Source organism: Caretta caretta, chromosome 1 (genome assembly GCF_965140235.1).
Source record: "Caretta caretta isolate rCarCar2 chromosome 1, rCarCar1.hap1, whole genome shotgun sequence".
NCBI classification, from domain to species: domain Eukaryota; kingdom Metazoa; phylum Chordata; order Testudines; family Cheloniidae; genus Caretta; species Caretta caretta.
Genome location: NC_134206.1, coordinates 149626801 through 149648227, shown reverse-complemented (window position 1 = coordinate 149648227; position 21427 = coordinate 149626801). Strand labels below are relative to the sequence as shown.

The 21427-nt window shown below is 41.6% G+C and overlaps 1 protein-coding gene across 11 annotated transcripts in view; it reads left to right on the top strand.

Annotated features, from left to right (window-relative positions):
* The window catches only part of DMD (dystrophin), a 2122534-nt gene that overhangs the window by 1028324 nt on the left and 1072783 nt on the right, over positions 1 to 21427 (top strand). For all 11 annotated transcript variants that reach the window (XM_075132091.1, XM_048863664.2, XM_048863629.2 and 8 more), the window contains 4 exons: positions 8615 to 8737; positions 11522 to 11659; positions 16754 to 16906; positions 17829 to 18011. In XM_075132091.1, coding sequence (XP_074988192.1) covers positions 8615 to 8737; positions 11522 to 11659; positions 16754 to 16906; positions 17829 to 18011 — 597 coding nt within the window. The remainder of the gene's footprint in view (positions 1 to 8614; positions 8738 to 11521; positions 11660 to 16753; positions 16907 to 17828; positions 18012 to 21427) is intronic.

Sequence of the window (21427 nt, the reverse complement as noted above, 5' to 3'; positions counted from 1 at the left end):
CTGAAAAACTATATGTCCTAAGTAATAGTATACTGAATATTTACTCAGTATAAATTGAGGATGTTGAAATTTTCTCAAGAGCAAGTCAAGTAGAAATTGATGAGTTGTGTCAGTAGAAGGTGAGGAATCACATGTGATTTTATTTGTTATAAACTCACCAAGATATGACAATAATTGCATATTTTTAAACATACATCTTAAATATATTATGTCAGGATCTACTAAAAATATATATATATATATATATATATATATATATATATTTTTATGCATTTCAGAAAAGGTTCTGCCTTTTCATTTCATTCACTTCCTTCTACTTACCTCTTTCAGTTTTTCCTTGTCAGCTTTTGCACAATTTAATCATGTTTCTGTATTTCCTGTTCTTGTTTTCTTTATTGGTCTTTCTTTTGATGAAATTTAAATAGTTTTAAAGCAATCTTCAAAGCATTTGAGGGGAAACTATTGATTTGTTTAACAATTCTTCCACTTCAATTGTTGAGTGGTTTGAGCATAATTCTGTATTTCGTGGTAAAATCCTGGTGAGCCCAATGTGTTAGAAACATAGTGCCTGAAGTCAATCATTCTACAGTTCTTTAACATTTTTGAGCCCAAGAAACCTTCAGTGCTAAAATTGCTAATGGCATCTTTCTGCTTATTTTTGGTCTCCCCTATATCTATTTAGTAAAGTAAGATTTTTAGAATAATTGAAACATTGCATGTTGTTAAAATAATGGTAGTAAAAGTATATCTTATACCACACTCAAAATATAATAACTAAAGATATGACTCTTGTAACTGTTAATGTCAACAATATTTAATAATGGATTTATGTTTTATTAAATCAATATACAATCCTTTTGCAAAAAATGGTATATTTCTGTTGCAACTCCTGGAAAAAAAGCATACAATAGTGGTTGAATTTCCCAAATCATGACAAGTAATGATTCTATTCACGGTTATGCTAACAAAGCCCCAGCTGAAATCAAACTTGTTATACCTCCAGGACAAGTGTGTGAGTGAGAATTCCATCAACCCCCTAAATAAGAAATGAAATTAAAAGATATTTGTTATCTCCAGTCAGTAGTGCTTTACCTTTTTTTTTTTTTTTTTTTAAACTAACAGTTTTGAAAGCATTAATTGGCTTTTGGGGTTACCATGGTCACCAGGAACATGTTGGACTAAATGTTGGAACTAATGCTGAACAAAATACAAAAGCAGAAAGTAGTAAGAAAATCAACGGACCTGACTCTACAAACACTCACATGAATACTTCAGTTGTGGTGTTAGAGTTCTTATGTAAAAACAAGTTTGCAGGATGGAGCCCAATTGCCACAGTGCAACTGTATCATGATCAATGAAAATATAATTATTATTATTTGTGCTGTTGTATTACCTAGACACCAAAGCCAAGATTAGAGTCCTGTTGTGCTAGTCATTATACAAACACATACTGAGAGCTCAAAGAACTTACAAGCTGAATAGAGAAGAAAGGCAAAGTGTGTCAGGGCAAACAGAGACACTGTTAGGTGAAGTGAATTTTGCCCCAGGTCATACAGCAGTTAAATGGCAGAGCCAGGAATAGACTCCAAGTCTATTGTTTTTCTTAATCCAGCACCTATCCCTAATAATGTGTCTTACTGAATTTATTTTGATTGTGGTGATCTCGCAACATATTGCTATTGTGGTATAGATAATACCAATTGAATGTACCTCTTCTTGGAGGGCATAAGGGAAGGTTTGACTGGTACATAATACTCTGACTATAACAAGTGGGTAACTTTGCATCTGGCATCTGAAAGTATCAATCATTTAAAAAGCTACTTTAAAGTCAAATTTTTATGCAAGAATCATCAAGAAAGTATCAAGTGTTTATAGAGTTAAACATAGAAAGCTTAGTCTGTTAATCGTTTGATATTTTTATCTCATAACAAACTTTTGGAATACTCTCATGAATTTATATTAAATTGTAAATATGCACTCATACATCAATTTTTCCCAAAAGCTGCATAAAAGAAAACAAAAGCAAAGTTTGTTTATTGTGGTTCATAAGTAGCCATTATTCATTTTTATATTCAAAATTAAAGACTGTGGTAATAAGATTAAATATGATGATTTATATAAGACAGTAACCAAGCTTTTTGCCTGTGTTTGATAAATTTCTCAGTGACTTTTTTGAAATGCAAGCCTTATTTATGAGGTTTTTAAAAAAAATATCATTACAGAAATATCTCTGTAGGCATATCAGTTGTGTATTAGGGTATGTCTACACTACGGAATAAGGTCGAATTTATAGAAGTCGGTTTTTTAGAAATCAGTTTTATATATTCGAGTGTCTGTCCCCCCACAGAAAATGCTCTAAGTGCATTAGGTGCATTAACTCGGCGGAGCGCTTCCACAGTACCGAGGCTAGAGTCGACTTCCGGAGCGTTGCACTGTGGGTAGCTATCCCACAGTTCCCGCAGTCTCCGCTGCCCATTGGAATTCTGGGTTGAGATCCCAATGCCTGATGGGGCTAAAACATTGTCGCGGGTGGTTCTGGGTACATATCGTCAGGCCCCCGTTCCCTCCCTCCCTCTCTCCGTGAAAGCAAGGGCAGACAATCGTTTCGCGCCTTTTTTCCTGAGTTACCTGTGCAGACGCCATACCACGGCAAGCATGGAGCCCGCTCAGGTAACCGTCACCCTATGTCTCCTGGGTGCTGGCAGACGCGGTATGGCATTGCTACACAGTAGCAGCAACCCCTTGCCTTGTGGTAGCAGACGGTACAGTACGACTGGTAGCCGTCATCGTCATGTCCGAGGTGCTCCTGGCCACGTCGGCTGGGAGCGCCTGGGCAGACATGGGCGCAGGGACTAAATTTGGAGTGACTTGACCAGGTCATTCTCTTTAGTCCTGCAGTCAGTCCTATTGAACCATCTTATGGTGAGCGGGCAGGCGATACGGACTGCTAGCAGTCGTACTGTACCATCTTCTGCCGAGCAGCCATGAGATGTGGATGGCATGCAGTCCTTCTGCACCGTCTGCTGCCAGCCAAAGATGTAAAAGATAGATGGAGTGGATCAAAACAAGAAATAGACCAGATTTGTTTTGTACTCATTTGCTTCCCCCCCTCCCCTGTCTAGGGGACTCATTCTTCTAGGTCACACTGCAGTCACTCACAGAGAAGGTGCAGCGAGGTAAATCTAGCCATGTATCAATCAGAGGCCAGGCTAACCTTCTTGTTCCAATAAGAACGATAACTTAGGTGCACCATTTCTTATTGGAACCCTCCGTGAAGTCCTGCCTGAAATACTCCTTGATGTAAAGACACCCCCTTTGTTGATTTTAGCTCCCTGAAGCCAACCCTGTAAGCCGAGTCCTCAGTTGCCCCTCCCTGCGTCGGAGCAACGGCAAACAATCGGGCATCTGAGAGTGCTCTCCAGAGCAGTCACAATGGAGCACTCTGATGGGGCTAAAACATTGTCGCGGGTGGTTCTGGGTACGTATCGTCAGGCCCCCGTTCCCTCCCTCCCTCCGTGAAAGCAAGGGCAGACAATCATTTTGCGCCTTTTTTCCTGAGTTACCTGTGCAGACGCCATACCACGGCAAGCATGGAGCCCGTTCAGGTAACCGTCACCCTATGTCTCCTGGGTGCTGGCAGACGCGGTACGGCTTTGCTACACAGAAGCAGCAACCCATTGCCTTCTGGCAGCAGACGGTGCAATACGACTGGTAGTCGTCCTCGTCGTGTCCGAGGTGCTCCTGGCCATGTCGGCTGGGAGCGCCTGGGCAGACATGGGCGCAGGGACTAAATTTGGAGTGACTTGACCAGGTCATTCTCTTTAGTCCTGCAGTCAGTCCTATTGAACCGTCTTATGGTGAGCGGGCAGGCGATACGGACTGCTAGCAGTCGTACTGTACCATCTTCTGCCAGGCAGGCAAGAGATGAGGATTGCTAGTAGTCGTATTGTACCATCTTCTGCCAGGCAGGCAAGAGATGAGGATGGCTAGCAGTCGTACTGTACCATCTTCTGCCGAGCAGCCATGAGATGTGGATGGCATGCAGTCCTTCTGCACCGTCTGCTGCCAGCCAAAGATGTAAAAGATAGATGGAGTGGGTCAAAACAAGAAATAGACCAGATTTGTTTTGTACTCATTTGCCTCCTCCCCTGTCTAGGGGACTCATTCCTCTAGGTCACACTGCAGTTACTCACAGAGAAGGTGCAGCGAGGTAAATCTAGCCATGTATCAATCAGAGGCCAGGCTAACCTCCTTGTTCCAATAAGAATGATAACTTAGGTGCACCATTTCTTATTGGAACCCTCCGTGAAGTCCTGCCTGAAATACTCCTTGATGTAAAGACACCCCCTTTGTTGATTTTAGCTTCCTGAAGCCAACCCTGTAAGCCGTGTCGTCAGTCGCCCCTCCCTCCGTCAGAGCAACGGCAGACAATCGTTCCGCGCCTTTTTTCTGTGCGGACGCCATACCAAGGCAAGCATGGAGGCCGCTCAGCTCACTTTGGCAATTAGGAGCACATTAAACACCACATGCATTATCCAGCAGTATATGCAGCACCAGAACCTGGCAAAGCGATACCGGGCGAGGAGGCGACGTCAGCGCGGTCACGTGAGTGATCAGGACATGGACACAGATTTCTCTGAAAGCATGGGCCCTGCCAATGCATGCATCATGGTGCTAATGGGGCAGGTTCATGCTGTGGAACACCGATTCTGGGCTCGGGAAACAAGCACAGACTGGTGGGACCGCATAGTGTTGCAGGTCTGGGACGATTCCCAGTGGCTGCGAAACTTTCGCATGCATAAGGGCACTTTCATGGAACTTTGTGACTTGCTTTCCCCTGCCCTGAGGCGCATGAATACCAAGATGAGAGCAGCCCTCACAGTTGAGAAGCGAGTGGCGATAGCCCTGTGGAAGCTTGCAACGCCAGACAGCTACCAGTCAGTTGGGAATCAATTTGGAGTGGCCAAATCTACTGTGGGGGCTGCTGTGATGCAAGTAGCCCACGCAATCAAAGATCTGCTGATATCAAGGGTAGTGACCCTGGGAAATGTGCAGGTCATAGTGGATGGTTTTGCTGCAATGGGATTCCCTAACTGTGGTGGGGCTATAGACGGAACCCATATCCCTATCTTGGCACCGGAGCACCAAGCCGCCGAGTACATAAACCGCAAGGGGTACTTTTCGATAGTGCTGCAAGCTCTGGTGGATCACAAGGGACGTTTCACCAACATCAACGTGGGATGGCCGGGAAAGGTGCATGATGCTCGCATCTTCAGGAACTCTGGTCTGTTTCAAAAGCTGCAGGAAGGGACTTTATTCCCAGACCAGAAAATAACTGTTGGGGATGTTGAAATGCCTATATGTATCCTTGGGGACCCAGCCTACCCCTTAATGTACGGCTCATGAAGCCGTACACAGGCAGCCTGGACAGTAGTCAGGAGCTGTTCAACTACAGGCTGAGCAAGTGCAGAATGGTGGTAGAATGTGCATTTGGACGTTTAAAGGCGCGCTGGCGCAGTTTACTGACTCGCTTAGACCTCAGCGAAACCAATATTCCCACTGTTATTACTGCTTGCTGTGTGCTCCACAATATCTGTGAGAGTAAGGGGGAGACGTTTATGGCGGGGTGGGAGGTTGAGGCAAATCGCCTGGCTGCTGGTTACGCGCAGCCAGACACCAGGGCGGTTAGAAGAGCACAGGAGGGCGCGGTACGCATCAGAGAAGCTTTGAAAACCAGTTTCATGACTGGCCAGGCTACGGTGTGAAAGTTCTGTTTGTTTCTCCTTGATGAAACCCCCCGCCCCTTGGTTCACTCTACTTCCCTGTAAGCTAACCACCCGCCCCTCCTCCCTTCAATCACCACTTGCAGAGGCAATAAAGTCATTGTTGCTTCACATTCATGCATTCTTTATTCATTCATCACACAAATAGGGGGATGACTACCAAGGTAGCCCAGTAGGGGTGGTGGAGGAGGGAAGGAAAATGCCACACAGCACTTTAAAAGTTTACAACTTTAAAATTTATTGAATGACAGCCTTCTTTTTTTTGGGTAATCCTCTGTGGTGGAGTGGCTGGTTGGCCGGAGGCCCCCCCACCACATTCTTGGGCGTCTGGGTGTGGAGGCTATGGAACTTGGGGAGGAGGGCGGTTGGTTACAGAGGGGCTGCAGTGGCAGTCTGTGCTCCAGCTGCCTTTGCTGCACCTCAACCATACACTGGAGCATACTGGTTTGGTCCTGCAGCAGCCTCAGCATTGAATCCTGCCTCCTCTCATCATGCTGCCGCCACATTTGAGCTTCAGCCCTGTCTTCAGCCCGCCACTTACTCTCTTCAGCCCGCCACCTCTCCTCCCGGTCATTTTGTGCTTTCCTGCACTCTGACATTATTTGCCTCCACGCATTCGTCTGTGCTCTGTCAGTGTGGGAGGACAGCATGAGCTCGGAGAACATTTCATCGCGAGTGCGTTTTTTTTTCTTTCTAAGCTTCACTAGCCTCTGGGAAGGAGAAGATCCTGTGATCATTGAAACACATGCAGCTGGTGGAGAAAAAAAAAGGGACAGCGGTATTTAAAAAGACACATTTTATAAAACAGTGGCTACACTCTTTCAGGGTAAACCTTGCTGTTAACATTACATACATAGCACATGTGCTTTCGTTACAAGGTCGCATTTTGCCTCCTCCCACCACGTGACTACCCCCTCAACCTTCCCCCCTCCCTGTGGCTAACAGCGGGGAACATTTCTGTTTAGCCACAGGCAAACAGCCCAGCAGGAATGGGCTCCTCTGAGTGTCCCCTGAAGAAAAGCACTCTATTTCAACCAGGTGACCATGAATTATATCTCACTCTCCTGAGGATAACACAGAGAGATAAAGAACGGATGTTGTTTGAATGCCAGCAAACATACACTGCAATGCTTTGTTCTACAGTGATTCCCGAGTACGTGTTACTGGCCTGGAGTGGTAAAGTGTCCTACCATGAAGGACGCAATAAGGCTGCCCTCCCCAGAAACCTTTTGCAAAGGCTTTAGGACTACATCTAGGAGAACCGCAAATGCCAGGGCAAAGTAATCCTTTCACATGCTTGCTTTTAAACCATGTATAGTATTTTAACAGGTACACTCACCAGAGGTCCCTTCTCCACCTGCTGGGTCCAGGAGGCAGCCTTGGGTGGGTTCGGGGGGTACTGGCTCCAGGTCTAGGGTGAGAAACAGTTCCTGGCTGTCGGGAAAACCAGTTTCTCCGCTTGCTTGCTGTGAGCTATCTACAACCTCCTCCTCATCATCATCTTCTTCATCCCCAAAAGCTGCTTCCGTATTGCCTCCATCTCCATTGAAGGAGTCAAACAACACGGCTGGGGTAGTGGTGGCTGAACCCCCTAAAATGGCATGCAGCTCATCATAGAAGCGGCATGTTTGGGGCTCTGACCCAGAGCGGCTGTTCGCCTCTCTGGTTTTCTGGTAGGCTTGCCTCAGCTCCTTCAGTTTCACGCGGCACTGCTTCGGGTCCCTGTTATGGCCTCTGTCCTTCATGCCCTGGGAGATTTTCACAAAGGTTTTGGCATTTCGAAAACTGGAACGGAGTTCTGATAGCACGGATTCCTCTCCCCAAACAGCGATCAGATCCCGTACCTCCCGTTCGGTCCATGCTGGAGCTCTTTTGCGATTCTGGGACTCCATTATGGTCACCTGTGCTGATGAGCTCTGCATGGTCACCTGCAGCTTGCCACGCTGGCCAAACAGGAAATGACATTCAAAAGTTCGCGGTTCTTTTCCTGTCTACCTGGCCAGTGCATTTGAGTTGAGAGTGCTGTCCAGAGCGGTCATAATGGAGCACTCTGGGATAGCTCCCGGAGGCCAATACCATCGAATTGTGTCCACAGTACCCCAAATTCGAGCCAGCAACGTCGATTTAAGCGCTAATCCACTTGTCAGGGGTGGAGTAAGGAAATCGATTTTAAGAGCCCTTTAAGTCGAAATAAAGGGCTTCATTGTGTGGACGGGTGCAGGTTTACATCGATTTAACGCTGCTAAATTCGACCTAAAGTCCTAGTGTAGACCAGGGCTTAGATAAGTTAGGCACTGTATAACAATCATATGATCCTTTGGCCCTGCTTTGTGACAGAAATTATTTAAGAGTAGTAAACAAATACCATATAATTATTCTCAATTTAAGGTAATTGTATGTGGTTAGCCACCTGAATGTGAATGTTTTGCTTGCTACTGTGTGAGTATTTTCTGATAGACTGGACTTGGTCAAACAGCATTAACATTTAATTTTTTAGAAAAGTGTTTGTATAATATCATTTACCAGAACATTTTTTGAAAATATGAATGAGGGAAGATCAGGACTTATTTTGTCTTTGTCCTCACTCACCATACAATTATTACATTCTTTTAATATTCATTTACTCCAATATTGTTAAATGTTTATATTTATTGGCATCTTTAGATACTTTGACTAGTTATGTTGAACATATTTTATAACATAGCTGGAAACATGATGTGTGCTATTAGTTTAGCAATAGGGGGTAGAGCAGATGTCTCCTTTTGGTTTATGTTTCTAATAAAAATATTAAGTTTGTGATTTAAATTGCCAATCTCTCTCTCTCTCTTTAGCCTTTCATTCCTCTGAAGGAATTGGAGCAGTTTAACTTTGATATACAAAAATTGCTTGAACCACTGGAGGCTGAAATTCAGCAAGGGGTGAATCTGAAAGAGGAAGACTTCAATAAAGATATGGTAAATTGGTTGTGATGGAAGTATGAATGAACTAGAACTGGAAATGAATAAAAAAGCTGGGGCAGAAATTAGAAACCTTTGCATTTGGATCTTTACACTGGACTTAAACAAATTCTAATTATACTGATTTATTATGAACTCAGTGGGCCCAGTTTAGCATTTATTGTTCTGAGTAATACTTTAGTTTTAGTGACATTTGTTTATGGTTAGGTATTGCACAAAGAAACAATTTGTATTAACTTGTGTATTTATCAATACTGTAGAGCAAACCTGCAATGCAGGCTCCAGATTTTGTACTAATACCAGTGATATTTAATATAATTATCAATGAGATGAAAAAGGGAGTGAAAAGTGAAGTGGCAAAATTTCCAGAAAACAATTAATTTTCTGAAGTAGAAAAGTGTGCGTATTATCAGTTTGATGTAGAAAAGCTAGTCAATTGGACAATGCAATGAAAGAAGAAATTCAGTGTAGACAAATTCAAAGTTTAAGGTTCAAACATTTAATGAAGAAACAATATATGATTTTGATGTGCACCAACGAATTCTACATACATCTGGTCATATTATTTATTGAAAATAACATTTGAAGTGCATTTAGCCCTTTTTTCCATTCACAAATGATTCACCAATACCATTTTCTAAAAATGGATTTGCTATTTTTATGCAATGGATACCATTAGGACAGTAGATGAAGGAGCTTCAACATTAAAAGGGTTTAAAACAATGTGGTGCACTGCCACTAGTACTATCCTGAGGAATACCACCAGACTGGGACCCACTTTCAGGCTCTTGTCAGTAGGGTTGCCAGCTGTCTAATTGCACAAACCCAAACACCCTTGCTCTGCCCTACCCCTTCACCGAGGCCCCGTCCCCCACTTCCTCCATCCCCGCTCCTTCTGTTGCCACCTCCCCTGCTCTCATTCACTTTCTCTAGGTTGAGGCAGGGGGTTGGGGTGTGGGAGGAGGTGAGGGCTGGGGCCGAGGGGCTCAGAGTGTGGGCGGGGACTCCAAGCTGAGCCTGGGCTAGGGGGTGCAGAAGGGTGTGCATGGTGTGGACTCTGAGAGGGAATTTGGGTGCGAGGGGGCTCGGGGCTGGGGCAGGAGGTGGTGTGGGCTCCGGCTGGGCAGAGCTTACCTCAGGCAGCTCCCAGAAGCAACCGGCCTGTTTGACTCCTGGGCTCAGAGGTGGCCAGGCGGTTCTGTGTGCTGCCCCTGCCTGTAGGCATGACCCGTGCAGCTCCCGTTGGTCATGGTTCCCAGCCAATGGGAGCTGCGGAGTCAGAGCTCAGGGGTGGGGGAAGCAGCGCGCAGAGACACCCTGGCAACCCCTGCACCTAGGAACCGGCTGCTTCTGGGAACCGCATGGAGCCAGGGCAGGTAGGGAGTCTGCCTTAGCCCTGCTGCGCCACTGACCTGACTTTTAGGGGCCTAAAATCTTCCAGATTGGTTTCAGTAGCCACCAGCAGATCAAGGCAGATTCCAGGAGACTCCCAACCAATCCGGGAGAGTTGGCAACCCTACTTTTCAGGCAATGCCACTCTGTGGGTGGCCAGTAATAATGGTCTTTCTGTATATGTCTGACCCTCTCTCCATGGATTGAGCAGTCTGTTCAGCAAAATCAACTGCCTGTCACTTACGAGGAAGTGTGGAGCATTATATATTTTTAAACAGATGTTTCAAGCCAGTCATTTGATGTTAATTCTGAAATCAGTGTTAACACAGCTGTTTATTTTTTTACAGACAACAATACTAACATTTTACAACAGTGTTCATTAGAGTCATCTGTTTGGAATGCATCAAGCTTACTGCCGGGGCAGATATTCAGCTGGCGTAAATTGTCAAAGGCCTATTGTCCCCCAAAGTCTTTTTTAAAGAATTTAGTTTAGTACATAGGTAAAGTAGATTTCCAATGATAAAATCCCCAAGTTTAGTGGCATCAGATTGACTTTACCTTTTCCATAGAAAATCTAAGAGGTATTTTCAAAGATTGCTTCCATAAAGGTCTGTTTTCATTTTTCAGTGTTGGTGTATTTACCATGAATAGCGATTATTCAATTCTAGAAACATTCACCCTTGAATCAACTTCATCCTACTGAAGATTTAACAAAGAACTACTGCTTGGGGTTCTTGTGTTCTTCTTTTGTGGTGCTGTGCGCTTTTTTTTTAAAGTCAGAATTTCAACAAAGGATTGTTAAAACACATCAATTGGTATAACCCATGGTTTAGAAATGTACTTTTGTTTATTGTTTAATAAAGAAGGGATATTTTTTATGTGGGGAGAGAAATGTTTTTTAAAACTTTTTGAACTAGTCATAGCTTCTGGACATTGCATGAAATCTAATCTCAGACATCTGCAGGTTTTCAAGTCCTGCTTTAATTACACCTTTCAGGAGTTTTACACATTTTTGGTACTGTAGTTAATAAAAACATTTCATCTCTTGTATAAAACTATAAGCACATGTAGCACTGACAGACCCTGCTCGTCAGTCAGTGAGACTGAACCTCTGGAGCTTAGTGCATGAGCCTCTACAGCCTGAGCTAAAAGCCAACTGCCTGTTAGCTAAGGCTGTAGAGCAGACTCATTTAACTCTCTCTCAGTGGTCTCAGTGCCACTAGATGGGACATACCACCACACCCAGAAGGTGTGTGGGTTACACACACACACAATGTGAGTATTTCCCTTGTGACTGTGTAGGATTTTTATGTATGTGTGTCTCCTAGGGTGTGTTTAGTTACTAATTAGATTAAAATACACGTTATACCTGTTATTTTTTTTAATCAGAGTGAAGACAATGAGGGTACTCTAAAAGAATTACTGCAAAGGGGAGACACTCTACAGAAAAGCATCACAGATGAGAGAAAACGAGAGGAAATAAAGATAAAGCAACAGCTGTTGCAGACTAAACATAGTGCTCTCAAGGTATAGGAGTTAAATTTGTGAACCCGTTTCCTAAAATAACGTATTATTTTTTGTTGCAGGGCAGTATTTTCCTTGGATAAATGAAACAATTATTCTTTTGCTGCCTAATAATTTTAAATAGTTCTACTATATGTACATATTTGCTTCCACATTTCTGGTCAAATGTTTTCAATATCTTGATGGGTAACAAAAAAGGTTATTTTAAACATCTCAGTTAAAAAGTAATGTTTTGTCCCTAGAACACTGTAACTTTACACTCAGGTGATTGTTGGCAGTTAGACTAGAAGGATTCAGTTGCCTAACTATATTTTTATAACTCAGCATACATTGTAAATATTTCACCTACTGCCCTTTAGTCCCCTGACCTTAGTTAGAATCATTTGTCATAAATAACGTTAATTTTGAGGGATTTTTCACTCATTCAGTTTAACTTTTGTACTGAACAAAAACAGTAAATCTTGCTAGCACTGTATGCCTTAACTATCTGACAGTTACAGTCACTGTATGATTTTAGTGGCAATACTAGAACATTGTATTTTGCATAACTATGCTAAAATAGTTGGACCCTTGTTACGCTGTAGGAGTTCACCCAGACCAGTAAGAGATTCTCTCACTGCCTGCCATGTAATCTTGGCTGCCTCTGTGCTGTGCAGCTTTGGCTCAGAGCCCTGATGTCAGCAGCCTGCTTCCAGCACGATGGTCTCACCCTGGCTTCCATCAACCCAGTTACTTCTTGCAAGGTGACCCCAACAGCCCTTCCGGACCTTAGTTTCCCCAAACTATCTACCCTGCGGTGGCTAGTCCCTCTTAGTGGACACTCAGAGATAACAGCAAGTTCACTGCCTCAAAAGATCCACTACATAGAACAGCTTGTTACCTCTGCTGTTATACACGGCACCTTAACACACAGCATTAGTAAAACTAACAATAACTTAATTAACAAAGAACAGAGATTTAAGTGATTTTGAGCAAGAGTGAAAGAGACATTGCAGAATTGCAAAAAAAAAACAAAAACAAAAACAAAAGTAACACACTTTCTAATGTCTAAAACTTTTAATTTTAGCAAGAACTAGCTTTGCCTGTGGGAGTTTTCTTACTCACACCAAGCTATCAGCATTCACCAGCCTGTTTTAGCCGGTCCCATCTTTCACAGATACAAAGCGCTGGCTGCTTTGTTCTTTCAGGTGATTGATACCCCAAAGTCTTTCAACAGGTTCTTATGGCCCCCAAGTTTATCTTTGTCTTCAAAGCCAGGAAGCTCTCTGAGGACTCAGCTTTCTGTGTCCAGTCCACTAGGGAGCTGACGCCATTTTTGTGTAAGTGGGGGAATGGTCCTGCTATTGTGGGGAACTTTCCTGGCTTATACACTACCCTGGTGAAACAGGTTAGCGAAAGGATCTGAGTCCTCGCTCCCACTTCCTTTACCCAGAGGCCTGCCTGACCTCGAGGGCTCCCCTTCCACTCTCCTGTGTGGAAGAGTCCTTGAAACCCCAACAAGGCTGGGCCCAGGATTCCTGGGGAGGGGCTCGACCCCCAACCTTGTTGTGGTCACTTAGGGCAGGGGCTAGGGTATCTCCACTCCAGAGTGCTCTCTCTGCTCTGGACACTTCCCTGACCCACTGATCATTACATACAGTTCAAAGCAAATACAATTTATTAAACATCAATCAGTTAAAAAAAAAAAGAAGGAAAACATGAGAAAGGTTAAAGGAAAACACAGAACCCTGCTCTGTGGCATGGGGAGATCACAACCAGGGTCTCTGCAATGTAAGGAAAGTTCAGTCTGTTCCTCACAAGTCCCAGGCCTCCTTCTTAGACTCTGGCTGTGCTGCAGGGATCCTTGCTCTAGTGGTGGCCACGCCCTCAGGCTTTAGGTGGCAGGACCCTTCTTTCCAGTGTCGCCTCCACGACATTGGGGTTACGATCCCCCTCCAAATCTGGCCTACAAGGCCTCTTGGGTGGGGGCGTCTCCCTGCACTGGGCCCGCAGCCCAGGGTCTCTCTCACTCTCTCCTGCTACTCACTGCACCCAGCTCCGGATTGCTCCAGCTCCAGCTCCAGCCCTACTTTGCCTCAGCACTGCTGATGCTTTGCCTCCAGCTCCCTGGGCTGCTTCCCTGGCCCCTCTGGCTCTTCCCCCACCCCCGCACAGGTCTGCTCTGTGGGCTGCTTCTGTGACTCTGCTCCCAGCACTGACCTACTTCCTGGGCTGCTTTTCTGTCCCTTCTGGCTGGCACGGCCCAGCTCCCCAGCTCAGCTCACGCTTCTGCTTTCTCCTTAACTCGGCCCCATTCTATCTGATCCAGGCAATTCCAGAGGACGGGACCCCCCGGCCTCCTGACTCCCTCATTAGCCTGCCCGCCCTGTCAATCAGGTTGACCTGGAGCATTGGCCTCTCCCCATTGTTCCTGGAGACTGTCAGTCTCAGGGTTCTGATTTCCCATTGACCCTTCCCCTTTCTTTTGGTACTGGGAGCTAACCAACCAAAACACCCCCACTGACTTTTAGAAAGGGGACAGTCCCCTTACATTTGTTTTGCAGTCTCCTGTGTTTTACAGTAAGAATGATCTTCCTGCAATCTCTGATGTGAATAAATAGCTTATTGTCCTTGTCTCGTTCACACCTGGCTCGATTTGCAATTGAGCTAAAGTGGTGTTTGCCTTTCTCCTTTTTTGGGGGAGAAAAACAGTTTTGCCTTCTTGGCCTGATTACAGTCTTGGAAACATAATATCAGAAAGTATCCATAATTTCACATACAGTGTTGTTACATAAATTTCACAATGATATTAATGACCAGTGTGATGGTAGTTTTTGCCTGATATTTTACAAGACACATTTTAAATGAATATTGTGACAACAGTGTGTGAGTTTTATTTAGCTGGTCAGGTCAGCTGAGATTTACTGTTACACACCAGAGTGTGCCTTGCTATCTGGCATTGAGGTGCTAATAGGGTCACAGGCCTCACTGAATCTGGCAACCAAGGGGCTGAATTCCAGAGCACCACAGCTCAGCCAAATGCTCTTTTGGTCAGTGCTGGGGATGCATCCATCCGCTAACTGTGCCTGTAAACAATCTAGTAGCAAAGCCTAATTGCTCAAGATGACAAGCTTAATAGGCAGTAAGCACCTGGGTCCCTGGAGAAGAAATTAAAAAGACTGGCAATGCATTCAAGGAACCATATAGCATGAAAGCCACCCACTTTTGGGCTGTAGGGAGAGTTGTTTTGCATTGGAAAGGCATTCATGATTAACCACACCACCTTCTAGTGCCTAACTTAAAACCCATCAATGGAGGTTCCTTTTCTTCATTGCTATCGCTTGAGTTGGCAAATCACTATGCCATATTGTGCATCAAGATTGTTTCGTTACCTATAGTAATTTAAAATCAAAGCTGTGTTCCAGTGAGATGCCATGGAAGAACAAGGTAACTTTGGGAACTAAGTTATTGAATCATGCTGACTCTCAGAAGAAAGGACCAGGTCCCACAAAAAACATGTGTAGATTCTTCCCAAGAGCTATTTATTTACTTAAGGTTTTATCAGGGGTCAGCCAGGGATTGAAGAAAAAATTGTTGTTTGAATATTAATTCTTAAATGATATATAATCATGTAAGCCCTCACGTTTCAGGATCTAAGACAACTGTTACTTAAGTGGGGGTTAGAAGTTAGAAACTTTCCCCAGGTGCAGATCATCCAGTCGCTGCCTGCTGTAGGCTTCTTGAGCCTTCCTCTGAAGCATCTCCTAGTCAATATAGGAGACAGGTTACTGGACACAATGCACCATTGGATGGATCCAGTTTGTCATTTCCTAAGTTCTTATCACTGAGAGAGTATTTGAATCCAAATTATCAAAACCATTATGGTTTCACCCTCCCCACCGCTCTCAGTAGTCGTCACTAAGCTCTCTTTGGCTTTGGGGGTTTGACATGCTTACACTTGATTATTATTTATTAACAAAATAGCATCTTTGCTTTCCAGGTGGATTTTTTGCAATTTTTCACAGCTTTTTATGAGGTCACTAAAAGGATGCCTGAAGACCTTATGGTGTTCTATATATTTTAGTGAAAACTTAAAGGTTTTCCTTTGAGGAAACCGAACCACGTGCATGTAATTCATAATTTATACTGAGATGAACTAAGAGAACCGTTTGCAGAACTGTAATGTATTGACTTTAATTATGATAAAGCAGCATTCAGATCTATGCTATTGACCAGATCATTACGGGCTGTGTTTACAAGGACTGGTGTGATTGATTTTCTTTTTGGGGACTCAATAAAGGCGTTCAGCCTTGACAGATAAAACTCAACGAATATCGAACAGTTTAAGCAAATTCAAGCAGAGTATTATTTCATATAAAACGTATAGGAAATAAAGTAACATTTTTGTTAATGGTAAGTAAACCATTTACAAAGTAGCAATAATAGTACAGGTAGTGTTCACTGAACTCCACATTCTGTCCTTTTGTAACATTAAAGTAAAACAAAAATCTGAATCTTTATTGCATCATGAAATATCCTTTGCAATATTGTATGCACAAGTTAGAATTAGGCAATACCTTAAACTTAGTGTATTCTTGTGTGAGAATAGACTGTTAGACCCATCAAAGTCATAAACATGAGACAGAATTTTCATGTGTAAAGTGTTCTTTACTTATAAAAAAGCCTAGTTCTATAAAATAAATCTCTGCACTGAGATGGTTTTCTTTTGAGTAGCCTTCCGTATTTCACAGACTTGAGTTTGGTAAGATGTCACAAAGTGGGAAGCTCACCTATGACTAGATTTAAATTGGGTTAAATCTTCAGCTCTCTAGTGAGTACTTCAGTCATAACTTCTCTGAATATTGGTGAATTTCCTCAACAAATCATTCAGCATGTAAACATGACTGACTTATAAAGCCTCCCTCAATAGTAAAAGTTTCCTATGATAGATTCAGGAAAATACACTACTGTGTTCAGTTAATCTTATCAGAATTTAATTTAAAAACTGAGCTAATGTCCTTAGGTATTTTTCATTTATTTCCTACAGTATACACACATGCCAACATGTATATTGTAAATCTTTTATTGATATTCTAATAATGTCTGCACTGTGAACAGGATTTGAGGTCTCAAAGAAGAAAAAAGGCTTTAGAGATTTCTCATCAGTGGTATCAGTACAAGAGGCAGGCTGATGACCTATTGAAATGGTTGGATGACATTGAGAAAAAGTTAGCCAGTCTACCAGACCCCAAAGATGAACAGAAGCTAAAGGTAATGTTGTTTTGGGATGATGATGGTAGATTTTTTGGCACACTGTTTTATTCATTTAAAAGACAGCAAATACAACAAATCTCTATATTACATATATACACACACACAAATACAGCAGTACTTTATTTTCTTGTTTTATAGCATACATATTGACAGTCTGAGTAAACTGACATATTTCTTTTGTTGTAGATATTGTTTCTTGTATTCTTGTAAATGTTATACTGAATGTCATGCAAGTGGTATAAAACACGCTAAATAAAATCTTCTATCAATAACAGACAGTGTGCACTGTATTAAGAAATATCAAGTGTTTTCTAGTAAAAATTGTAATTGACTTTATGTATCTTTGTTCCAGATGAACAAATGACTTATCGGTATATGGATGACCTCTTTCTCATATTAGCACATTCATTTTCATCAAAACATTCATATGTCACTGTCAAAATTCAATAGATTTATTCACATATCAAAAGATTTTTCTGGTTTATTTTGCATCATCTTCCTTTGCTTCATTCTCTGAGTTTCCCACAAAGTTAAAAAGAAGTAAACTAATCTATTTGCACACCCTCTAAACAGCTGTGTGTACTTAATATGTTAACCCTAATAGGTAAGAATGATCTCTCCAATTGCCCATCACAGTGCTAGGGAGAAGTAGAAAAAATAGATTGTTGGCCTATGTTAATAGATTTCAGTGTACACTAACTAGTAGTATCTCAAAAGCCAGCCAGCAGGAAGATTCTTGAATCTTAGTTTTGTTTGTTTTGTCTACATGTAAAATAAGACTTGACTGTACATTTTTGTTTGTAACAATAAAGTGGAAAATCTTTGAAATGGAAGTTCTGACAGACGTATTTTGCTAATTTGAAATTGATTAATCTAGTTAGCTAATTGCTCTGGGCCATGTATTGGTTTTGCTCACTAGGAAATTGATGGAGAATTGGAGAAGAAGAAAGAAGATCTGAATGCGGTGCACAGGCAAGCTGATCGCTTGTCTAAGAATGGGGCTGCAAAAGCAGTGGAGCCAACCCTGATACAGCTCAGCAAGCGCTGGCGAGATATTGAGAGCAAATTTGCTCAGTTTCGAAGACTCAACTATGCACAAATTGTGAGTTGTTACTGGCAAACCTATATGTTTGCAACTGCTAATAGAATCCTACTAACAATGAGAGTTCTAGGTGCAATGTCAACTCTTCTAATAAAAAAAATCTGTTGTCAGCAAGTGGGAGAAATTTTATATTCCAATATGAAAGAGCTTGTGTTTCCTTTTGTTCTAAAAATACCCTTAAAATTGACCAAAGACAGAAAACTTAGCAATGAAAAAATCATGTTGATTTGGTTGCTTCATTGTTTTTACATAACATTACCAGTTTAAACCTGTCAGATTGCCATGCATTTATTTTATTCAGTAAACATGTACTTCAGAAACAAAATGCATTACTTTCAAACTACCATCCCATGCAAACTTTAATTCTGATTTTTATTTATTCATAGTGTATAATATACCCACTTAGGAAGAGATTGCAAAATTTCTTCTTATACTACTTGTGCGTGGCCTTTCTTCAAACACTTCAAATATCAGAGGAATTTTTACTCAGAAATTGTATTTTGTTAATTCAGAGGGTGAAACCATCCGTTTATAAAATATCTTTTTTCTTCGTAATGGTTATGAACAATTTAATCATATGTAAGGTATAATGGTTACTTCAAGACCTGGATAATAAAGGGGTGGGGAGGTTAAAGTTGTCACTGTTTCAGGTACCTAATACAAACAGACACCATGCAACATATTCATTTCATCTCAAAGTTCAACTTGTACAATATGCAAAAAATTTCCTTATGGTTGTCAGTATTTGTCATCCGATCTTTGCTTCTGTGCTCGCTTCTTTCTGGGCTTTGATTTTATATTAATATGGGGAATTTTACTCATGAAAATAATCATTGATACCAAAGAAGTTGTTCACATGACGTGCTGTTACAGAATTTATAGCGGCAAACAGGCATTTCCACAAAAATGTTGTGTTACTGCATCTTGATTACAGATGGGTCATATCCATAGGATAATGGAAAGATGCATATATGATTAAATATGCTTTATTTTACAAATGTTGGGCAAGATCAATAAAAATCTTTGTCCAACAAATAAGTGATGATGCACAATTTTTTGTTCCAAAAAGTCCTTTCTTCCGTGCACTAAGTTTCTCAAAGCATATGCTTATCTTTTTGATTAAAATTCTGTGTAAAGAATAGCACTGGGGATATATGGGCAATTGACAGAAATAATGAAAGAAATATTAAAATTTGTTTACACAGTAACTCTTGTTCCAGCTGATTACTCTGGTAAGCTTATTACGTTTAATATTAAACTTAATGATTGTGATCAATCAAATATAATTAAAACTTGACAATAAGCTGGTGCAAGAGACACTGTATCTTATAAACTGGTCTTTTTTTTCTAATGAATGTGTACCTTTAATAAGGAAATGGATTGTAAGGGCATACATGTTATCTATATATGCATATTCTGTTTACATTGTGCAGTTTGTGTAATCTGCCATGCACGTTAACACAGGAATTGTATACACTCTTAAAACTGTATTAAGAAAACAATAAAAGTGATATTTTCTGTGACAAAATATGGAGAAGAAGTTAAATAAGGAAATAAGGTATAATTATTTAAACTAGTCAATAAAATTTATTTTTATTGACTTCTTTAGTCTTTTTAAACCCACCAATCACTATAACATAATTTTAAGATAGTTAAATATTTTTAAATAAGGTTAGATTTAAAAACGCTTCTTATTGTACACAAGAATCCATCCACTAATATCTGTATATGAAATGAATTCTGCAGTTATTCAATGGAATTTCATGTGCATAATGTAACTTTTCTTAAGCTTTCTTCTCTTCATAATGATGAATCATAACTTGCTGTGTTTAGAATGGCAATGACAGCACCCATGTAAAATATGACTAGATTTTTACAGTAGGTACTGAAATTTATGAGAGGCAACATGTTTTAATGGTTTAAATATGGGACTAGGCGAAATGGAAGTCCTTGTTTACTGCTCACAGCTCTGGCTTTAACTCTACTCATTGTGTGACCTTTGGCAACTCACTTAACAGTTGAGTTGATGAGAGGTTTACATTGTGCAATTTTTTTAAAAAAAATAAGGATAATATTCACCTACCTCACAGGGGTGTTGTGAGGATTAATTAGTGTTTGTGAAACACTTTAAAAATGCAAAGCTAATCATATAAGTGGTGCACTCAAGCTATTCATTAAAATGCAAGCTGACTTCAACTAAAAAGTAATTCCTCAGAGACTTTCCATATTACCTCCAAAAGCAAATCACCAAATAAAGCCAACAGTGAAACACACATAAATAAAGGGAAAGTATTAAAAAAGAAAATGTAAGCCAGTTAGGAGATCCTCCTTTCCTTATTGAGATCCCAATGACATTAGGTCTGTGCCATAAAGAGCCTACTAATTGAAAGTGATCTATGATAAATCACTGAGTTGTGTAAGTTCTTCAGACAGTAGTGGATTAGCCACAGGCTCAACGGGGCCCAGACCAATTGGGAGGCTCTGGAAAAATGGGCGCCCCCACACGCAACCCAAGTCCCTGGCAGGAGCACTGAGCAGGGGGAGTGGGGCAAACTCCCAACCCTGGCCCTCACCAGGAGCACCGGGCAGGGGGAGTGGGGCAAGCCCCCAGGTCCCTGGTAGGAGCGGCGGGCTGGCAGAGTGGGGCAAGCCCCCACGCCCTGACCCCACTCCCTGGCAGGGACTGCAGATTGAAGGGGTTGGGAGGGGCTTCCACTTGTCCTGGCTCAGAGCCCTACAAAACTGTAATCCATCTCTGGCTTCAAAGACAGTCTTTGAACTTCAGTGTGATCACAGTGAATATATGTAGTATGATAGGCTGGTAAAATTCTGCATAAACAGCTAACATTGTGATTGAGATTGCTGGAACTTCATTAATTCAAAGTAACGATAACAAGAAACTTCAGACTTTTTTTGTCAGTGTGCTGCACAGAATTAGGATATATTAGTATCAAATCAGAATAATTTTGCTCCCCAGATTTCACTTGACCCCAGTTTTTTGTGCAGCCAAAAGAATACAAGCGTCATTATTTAAGGGTTGATACTCTTTAGCACAGGTAGTAGAGATGTGATTATTTATCAGAGATGTTACTGCTGAAATATTATCCAGTATGAAGCCACCAATGTTCTATATCTCTGAGAGTTCTCTCACTATTTTGGACAGCAATATGTAGTGTGGTTAGGTCTGGAAGGATTAGATTTTGTCAGTAAATGTTGATTTTACCAAACACACACAAACCAATGAAAATTTTCTATTGAATATCAAAATGTGCAGATAGGCAAAGTGAGAAAAATGCTGCTTTTGAGAATTTATAAGAGATTAATTTAAGGATGTTTACTTTGTACATTTTGACATGTGATGTTGACACTAGTGTTTGAACAGTCATAAAGCATTTTATATCTCAATGACAATGCTT